Genomic DNA, 9882 nt, shown 5'->3' with positions numbered 1-9882 from the left:
ACTCTTGTTATTACCTTATTAACAACAAGGTTTATTCATATTTACTAAAAAAATACAGAATTTATCATATTTTTAATAATAAAATGTAAGTTTTATATGGCTTTGTGAACCTCTTCCACTGTGAGGGCCTAAAATAGAATTTATTAAGCAAATGCCATCAGTTACATAATACTGTATACTGTTCACAGTATTATGTGACATAGTATAAAGCAATATTAAAATTACAATTAAATTCTACACAGTATATAAAATATAAAGGCAGAATGTTACTTTATTGTCCCAATATAAAATTACAAAATTAAGTATGTACAAATAAACGATTATTAGTCTACTGCCAAGTACCCATGCATATACACTTTATATTTGAAAAATCTCTCTTAAAAAATTACAGATTAATATGCATGTAGATTTCTCACCCTTTTCGACAAAAATAAAAGAATTAAAAATTACAGAGAGTAATATCTATAAATTAGAAATACACAAGTCAGTAAAGTTTCTGTTCAGCCATTTCCTAAGGATTTATTCACTTTACAAGAACAAATTTAATCGCTTTCGATGTTCTTGTAAGAAAGGATATCACGTAGCCAAAGCGAAAGTAGCACTACGATTGACATCAGCGCCACCTTGTCTGTGACGTCACTAACCTCGATGTATGGACCGAACGGTTATAATGGAGGAATATAAGCGCTTTCGACACTATATTTTCTAGCCACTGTAGCCTCACGAATTGACCGATCGTCAGATGCGCGTACGGAGAAATAGGTAATTTAATAGTGAAATTATAATTTTTTACAGTTGACAATAACCAAAAATACTTTCTTGATGCACAATAGCTTAAAATGTTGCTAAACGTTACTAGAAACATCTTTGGCGTTTAAACCTAAAAATCGATAATTTTGATCGCATTTAGATCGTGTTTTTGCTCTATAGGGAAATTTACCTTTCCGACTTGACTTGAGGTACAGTACCTAGCATCAATCTGCATTATTTCTTTGCTTCTATTGTCCTATCCTAAAACCCTCCAGTTATAAGGAAAACAGAATGGTTTTAGGCTAAAACTCTTTCCAGCGAAACTTGTGGAGCGATGAATAATAGCATCAGAACATAGGATAGTTTTACCATCGATTTACCTTAAATATAAGTCTACCCGAAACATTACTCTGAGAGGTTGAAATTACTCTAGAAAAGGGTAATTACCCTAGAAACGTCAGCACTGGTCAAGAATGAACACAATACAAACTTCGCAAGTGTTTGCAATGCGCCCGTTGACAAGTTACAACCTATCCTTCGTATCGTGGTTGCATTCAGCTAACGTTCAAAATGCGTTATGGCTTTTTTTTAATCACCACAATGCATAGTGGTCAAATATGAAAGCCACGACGCGAATTTCGCTTTGTGGTCGTTTTCTTCGCTCAATGAGCGACTTCGGTCTTCGAGCCTAACATATATTTAAAATTATATCTTTTTTTGTAAAAATTATATTTACCTTATTAGTTTCTTAAATGTTTTGCCAATAGATCGCGCTACATGTAGGCCTACTATAAAATAGAATATCAACCGAAATTAATTGATATGTAGAAGTCCATCAATATTTTGGTGTGAGATGTACGACGTAATCCAAGCTAGAAATATATGAACATAACTTCGACGTTTCCTAGCAATTGGTCGAACGGCCTAGGCGTGCATAGCGAACAAACAAACAAATATCATCAATTATATACAGTATACAGTATCTAAATTATCAAATTCAATTTTTTTAAATATAATATTTTGATTTTAAATTCTATCTTTAAATTTCAAACGCGGGAAAATGTTAAATCCAGTAACATACGTTCTTGATTCGAATAAACAGGAGTTTGTACAATTGAGTTCGAAATAACCAAAGAATTTTACATTGATTTAAATATCAATTAGATGGGAACTAGCGTCCAGTTCAAATTAACAGGAAATTCGAATTAACGATAATTTAATGTATATTCAAAAGTAACAAATAAAAAAAAATCTCGAGATTCTTCATGCAATACTTTATTCAATATAATTATACGATGAATGAAATTATTTGTAATAAAAAAATAATTATAAATATAAGAAAGCACTTTTATTTATAAAACTTTTATTAGTTTTTATGCTGAATAATACAATTGTTTTTTTCTTTTGAACCATATAATATAATGTTAGATACAATACAGCAAGCAATAGTCTGTGTAACTTAAACCCAACGACAACGACAAGACATGATAATACTGCAATTAATCCCGTTAAAAGTAGAGTTAAATTCTTGTAAATGAAGAGTTTTAAGATACTCAAACTTCTAAACAGATAATCTTTGACTTATGAATGAAAATATGCTTATTAAGATATATTCTTTAATACTCAAAATTTTATAATAAAATATTTTCGTTGCTAACTTTGTTAACAATTTTTAATATCAATAGTATAATACTATTTAAATATATAAAGATACTAATTTGTAATTATATAATAATGAAATCTTAACGTAGAATCCGTTATATGATTTAAAACATTTCAACAAGATTAAAATTAAATATTTTTATAAAACAATAATTTTATTAATAGTTAAAAATAAATGCAGGTGGTTAAAAAGACGAGCGGTTAATTGATTTTAAAAAATGCCCTCTTAGTACCCACAGAAGAGTAAAAAACGAAAAAAATTTATTAGGCATTTGGAATAGATTATGATTTTATTACAAAAGATAAAAAAAGAATAATAATTTATATTTGTAAATGCCAGTTAAATGTCCACTAATGGCCGAGTAGATATACCACTGAATGTAGTGGGTTCGCGCCTCACCAAAGACTGGACACGTGGAACTTTCCGAATTTGCTTTATGTGCTTACTATCTAAATGAAAGTCCTTTCGGGATGTACACCCTTGGCAGATTGCCTAACTAGGCGTTGCGTTGTCTTATTATTAAATAAAGCAACACAACACAGCATAAAAATCTGCATATAATACAGCTTGAAAGTAAGGATAAACAGCTAATTTTCTATTGCACAACAGAATATGACAATAAAATTTCTGTTTGTATCCTGTAGAGCACTATACATTAATTTAAAATTGGTAATTTCAACTTTTTATCAGTCACGTCCGTTTTTAAAGGTCTTAAATTAGTGATATTTGTTGAAGAATTTTGAAATTTACGACAATGTCTCATATTTTTTCTTTGTCGATAATTTTATGTTACAACAAGAAATCCGAAACGGTTTTAAGTATTGCATTATTAATGTTTTCTAATTATTATATTTTAGAAAGTTTTTTAAATTACTAATAAAATAAGCCTTCAAATGACTATTGATTAAACCGAAAGTTCAAATAATAAATATTAATTACTCAAGTTTTGTAATCTCATCATACATTTAAGTCATAAATTATAAGAATCGAATTCGAAAATAAAATGTGAATAAAACTATTGGCAAATATTTAAAAATTGTCATCACTGATTATTCAACATCTCTAACAATTATTTATACCTCATATCGCCATGTTTGTTTCTTCACATTTATCGTATAGCATCTGCATCTTTAAAATACTAATTATTAAAACGAGTAATGGATTCTAATAATTTCCAAAGTGTGTACTAAATATTTGGTAAAGCGTAAAAATCTTTGTCCTTTTAAATTAATATTTATCATTCATTGTAATATGATGTTCATATGCAATTCTTTCAAAGGGAACAAAACTTTGAAGTGTGTTCAATTACACTCATAATTAATTCGTGTATTCAACAGAATATCCCGTTTTTCGTTGTTTTCAATTTTTTTTTAATATGGCATGTTTTTACAGCCCACCAGTGGCCGAGTGAATAAAACCACTAAACAGTGGTAGTCAGCACGGGTTCGTGTCTCATCGATGGGTTGGCGTCTTGAAGTTCTACGGATTTTCTTCAAGTGTCTAACACCTAAAAATGGGGCCATTTTCCATAAAAATTCCTCCGGTAGGTACTGTACGTGAGGACTTTTTATGAAAAACTGGCCCTTTTTACGCAGATTGTCGATCCGTTGCGTTGCCTTATACTATGAATTAAATTAAATAACAATAGTGTGTTTAGTAATAGTTAATTATTGTGATTAATAGTAATGAACTAAATAATTAACTTTTTGTAAAAAAAATTCCGCTTTGTTGACTCTAAGAAAAACTGCTTAACAAGACCATTATAAGTTTGGCTAGGATCACGCTAGGACAGCCGAATGTCAGGGATGAAATGAGCTAGAGGCATATTCGAGTTAGCCTATCCATGGAAATTTCTGATATTTAACTCGAACCTGAAACTTCCAAAGTGGTAAGTTAACATTTTAGTTGCCTCGACCATCTAGTTGGCCATGAAGAACATTTATCTATGTTTGTTTATATACGTGGGTAATTTGCCGAGGGGAATGCATTCGCGAGGACTTCCTACGGTAAATTGGTCGTCTATTTAGGTGTTACACACATGAAGAAAACCCAGAAAACTCCGTGTGGCCAGCCTTTTGGCGAGCCGCGCGACAACCAATGTTCTGTTGTTTTATCCACACGGTCACTGGTAAACAACTATCTATCAATCAATGAAATTTACTTTTATTCAATTGGAGTTTGATTGTCTTTTTAAACATAATTTCAGACACTTTCGCAAACTTCCATCCCAAAACTATCAATATACTTATTGAAATGCCCTTCAACTTCTTGTAGATCCTGGCACAATGGGCCTTCCACAACGGTCCTCAGTGCTGGAGACTTCGTCCATATAATTTACAATCTTATTTAAAGGGCTTTTTCAGCATAACAATAAATTGTTTACTTGAAATATTACTTTAATTTTTAGGGATTAATTGTATATACAACAGTGTCTATATAATTAAATTAAAATTTAAACATTGGTTTATGATTAATAAAAGCCCAACTATATGCATTTCGAAAACAAATTATAGCATTAATATTTGAATCTTATATCTAATTAACAGTTAGTAAATTTAACGACGATTTTCTTAAAATGAATTACAAATTGTTAATGAGATAATATCACATTAATGAAACTTATAATTAAAATTTAGCGGGGTTAATAAAATTACATCATTTAAACGAAAAGTTAATTGGAGTAGATTAGATTCATGGAGTAAAAACATTAGATGGGAATCTGCCAAGGAAGGCTGCCTTTCTATGGGAAGTAGGCCTCTAATTTGATGTTCGACACGTGAAGAAAACACGGCGGCTAACTCAGGTCAGGTTCTAACTCACGATTCAGTGTTCATTAGAAGATTCACGTGTAATGATGAAAAGCATTTTTTATGAATTACTTACTACATATGCTACGTAACTGTAAGTTTTCATAACATCTTTTTAAAATAAAATTACACAAATATTATACGGCACTCGTATTATACTATATAATATTAATTATATGATACAATATAAATAAAAAATTTATACTGAAATAAACTAACAAATGCATTCCAAAACTTGTATATTATAGAACTGAAACTTCACTGTTTAAATAGTTATTTGTGTGTAATAATATATTTTCAATATTGTATATACTGTATTTTTGAAATATGTCTGTCTAATATATACATTAAAATATCTTATAAATATTCTATTTTATAATAATATTTTAAACAAAATTACGCAAATTTTGTTTTAATAATATATATTTAATTTTTTCTACAAAATTAACTAGCGAAATATAATTAATGAATTAATGACTATTTAGTAATGAAAATTAAGATACAGTATATTGCAATTCTCAGATAGATAAAAACCATTCTATCTATGTGAAAAAGATAATGAATTTAAAACAATAAGGGGAGTGAATGTTTTATGAATCTTCTTTTAATGAAATGCATATTGCAAACTAATAATTAAAATGCTATTTATTATACATTACTTACTTATAATTTTTATATACTTAAATAATGTTATTTTATAAAAACATTCGAAAAAACTTAAACTTCGAAAAAGATATTTAATATGTAATATTAAAATTTAAATATTAACTCACCAATAAAACATGCGCGCAAATACACTAGCTGATTCATAGGGATTAACTTTTGGTAATGTTTCTACTTCCATGACGAACGAACACAGGTTATCAGAACCGAATGCTACTACTTAACTTCTGTCTCCCATTATTCTCAGTTATTATCTCGTTTACAGCAACGTCATACTTCCGAAATCTCGCAGGATTTATCAAATACAATTATCTAGTAGGCTGTGTTTGATATGTTACATAATGCTGTTTTTAATTGTTACAGGTGTGTAAAATATGTCTTCAATCTATGATTAATTTAAACTTAATGAAATAATAAAAATCGCGTGAAGTAATCCACAATAATGATTGCTTATAAATTTTTGCTCGCTTATGAGTCCATAATATTTGCCTACATTTGGATAATTGCTCAAAAATGTTTGTTTATAATGATATTGATATAAATATTAAATAATTTTCAAAAGTCAATGAAACATGTAAGGATTTACGCTTGTAATAAATATTAATGATTATTTTTAACAGCGTTTTATAACGTATGTAAACAATCTAGAACTCAAATTTTTTCATGGTATAAAATGTGACGTGCAACATTGTTATATTGATATGTAATTATTACCGTTTGTATAGGGTTGCCAAGTATTTGGGTATAAAATGCGGGACAATCCCCGAAAACCAGGACGTCTGGCAACCTTATGTTTATACCAATTACACTGGCCAACAAATTTTTTGTTAAATATCTATCTATCAACAGCTGTTCTTAACTAATTTGGGGGTTCTGAGTTCATATCAGAGGTTCGTTTTTTTCGGAAAGCTCTGGCTTTTGCAATCGATAAATGTCAAAATTTCAATTTTTCATGTTTAACTCATTGACCTCTTTGCGTATATGGATAGATATTTGATGAAACACTCTCAAAATGAACTGGGCAATAAACATTAAATTGAAACATAGTCTAAATGTCTTTAGTAATACAAACTGAAATCCATACAGTCATAAACTATCTTAAAATTAGCCAATTAACCCCTTCATTAAGCATTAAGTTGTAAAATAGTGTGAATTAATTCATTGGTACTGTACAAAATGAAACACATATAGGCATAACCTATTCTAAAATGAAGTGATTACTAAACATTGCATTGCAAAATAGTCTACATGTCTGTAGTGGTAAAAAATGAATACACAGACAGGCATCAACTGATTGCTACATGACACATTTAATCTATACTGGGGACTAAGTGCAAGTGCACGCGATCAAGGCAGAAATTTGCGTTTCAGGCTATTGCGTTTGTGACCTATATCAGGGCAATCCCGTTTAATGCTCCAAGTAGTTTGCCATCATAAGTTTGTCCCATCTCCCTTGGTAGCGCTCTTCCATGATCTTCAGGTCCTGGTGGAACCGTTCGCTTTGCTCGTCACTCACATGTTCTAAGTTCTCAGGGAATCTATCAAGATGACTGTGTAGAAAATGCGGTTTGACACTCACGTTACATCCTAGATCATGAATTTGTCTCCGATTCTTCATCCTCATCTTCAGATGCAGTAAACCCTTTATAAACTGAAACTGGTAGCTCATCAGAATGCATAGTGGGTCGAATTGCTGAGGGGATACTGGAATATATCAGTTTGGGTCTGTTTTATTTCCAACAAGCTGTATTGACGAGACAAAAATAATAATCACATGTATGATCCTTTGGTTCTTACCAGGTCATGGGAATTTCGTAAGGTAAGGGTAAACGTAAGGGAATCCCCTTACGCTTCCCTTTCGTCCAATCACTCAGCATTTCCTCGCAGTTGTGACACACCCTATGTGGGTCCCATTTCTTGTCTTGGTTCCGAATAGTAAGTCCGAAGTATGCTTTATAAGCGTGCCTCACGAAGGAAGTTATATTACGTCTTTGTCGAATAAGGGTGAAGTATCCACAAATATAGCAGAAACAGTCTGGGTTGTTTCTACATGGACGTCTCCTTGTAGCCATGATCAGATCTGAAAAAGAAAAAGAATTAATTTCATATCTTCACGATTTTATCATACACCATGCCGATAAAGTGCTGGAATGCAAAAGTTTGAATTACATGAAAACTAGAGCATCAGGAAAAAACCGTTTGCAGATTTTAAATCAGCACGCCCAAATTATTAAGAATCATTGAAAAAATCTCATGCAACTGAGTTTTCGAAAAAATTTGTTGGCCAGTGTTATTACTGTAGTAGTAACGTGAGCGAGGCCAAAACTGTAAAAATCTTGGTGAGGTCAATTCTTGACTGAGTCATATTTTTCCTCTGTTATATGTAATATTGCCAGAAAGTAATTACAATTTTTATAATTATTAAAATTAGCACGAGTTTTTTAATTTGTGAAATTCTCTATGTAATTCAAAGGTAATTTTCATGCATATTTTACACAACAATATTATTACTGTTATTATTATTTTGTTTATCATGTAGGTTGCAGAACGTATTAAATTACTCAAGAAATAAAAGATGATTATATCATTCCTTTATCACTCATCATGACTTTCCAAGATACTTTATTTTATAATATAATTCAAATTTAATTAATTATATCCGAGATTTCCCGAGTTTCACTTTTTCCCTTTCAAATCCTGGGATAAGCAAAAAACCGGGAAATGAGAAACCCTAATTAGAATCATTACTCGTGAGTATTTCGACAATTTTAGAAATTCGTTTTAACGTTATCAATGTTTTCATAATAATTTCTTGTAACTATAATGCCGTTAGTTATCTGTAATTGAATGGCAAATTACGAAAAACAATTTCCAACATAACATACAAAAATCATTGTATTTGCATCATTAAAGTTTTGTTTCGATACATAAACATCGTTTATCTCTTGATGATTTAAATAAAATACAGTTATTTTGCATTATGACATTTTCAGGAAATGTACAGAATCACGTACAATATTAGTAAATTCTAAGCGAATTTACTAATACATGTATTACAAATTCAAAGATTTCTTCAAAATTAAAACAACTTATTTTTAGTACTACTGTTTAATGCATTTCTAATATGATGTAAATTAATACTGTAATACTAAAACTATCAAACTAGCATTGGCCGCGTTTCTTTATGCAGCGCTCGAGAACACTCTGAAACCCGTTTCTAGGTCGCTGCAGCAAAGATAAAGCAGCTTTTACGTCCGTTACACGTGTAAAGCAAAATGGACGCTTGTGTGTATAATACGATATTATGCTGTAAAAATAAAAAAGTCGAAGTGACTGTTGATAAAAATATTATGGAAAGATTAAGAAGGATTAAATTTTANATACTGGCTCCCTTTCATGGTCGAATGAGTGTTGCCAGCTAAAACACGTAAAAATAATATTAAAGTAGCCAAGACATAGCCAAATATTGTAGCGCCACATCACTTGCGGACATTTGAAATTTGCCGACTAGGACGGTCGGTTAACCGATGTGTCGGTTAATCAGGGATCGGATAATCGAGGCTCTACTGTACACATTGTAAATATAATTATATATCTTCTATCTCTTTACTTTGTTAACATTTATGGAAAGATAAATGCTCAATTCTTTATCTTTTTATTTAAATATTGTAGTTCTTTAACTAAAGCAGTACTTTCGGACTTAAAGCAGTAACTGGAATTAAAGGATAGATTATGGCATCCATGTTTCGCTCGAGCGGAAAGCGTTTCTAAACTATGATGCAGCGACGTGTAGCGATAGCTGCTCGTGACGTCATTTACGCTACATTTTCGCTGCATAAAGAAACGCGGCCATTATAAAGATGTTAGAGCCGAAATCTTATTATTAAGGAACTTCATTATTAAGGAAGAAACTTTAACCTAATATATTTTGCTAAAATTAGAAGAAACTTTAAATTAATGTAATATTTTGTTGTTCAAATCCAGATAATTTTTCAACAA

At 30.6% G+C, this 9882-nt stretch overlaps 1 protein-coding gene across 1 annotated transcript in view; it reads right to left on the bottom strand.

Annotated features, from left to right (window-relative positions):
* Nucleotides 1-6246, bottom strand: part of LOC111631701 (multidrug resistance-associated protein 4-like) — an 85268-nt gene extending 79022 nt beyond the window's left edge. The window contains exon 1 of the mRNA XM_023376007.1: nucleotides 5994-6246. Within this exon, the coding sequence (XP_023231775.1) occupies nucleotides 5994-6064 (71 nt within the window). The 5' untranslated portion in view covers nucleotides 6065-6246. The remainder of the gene's footprint in view (nucleotides 1-5993) is intronic.
* Nucleotides 6247-9882: the final 3636 nt, after the last annotated feature.

The sequence above is a fragment of the Centruroides sculpturatus genome, unplaced genomic scaffold, assembly GCF_000671375.1.
Source record: "Centruroides sculpturatus isolate CEXI.00-Female unplaced genomic scaffold, Cexi_2.0 scaffold515, whole genome shotgun sequence".
NCBI lineage: Eukaryota > Metazoa > Arthropoda > Arachnida > Scorpiones > Buthidae > Centruroides > Centruroides sculpturatus.
This window is presented reverse-complemented; position numbering and strand designations above follow the sequence as displayed.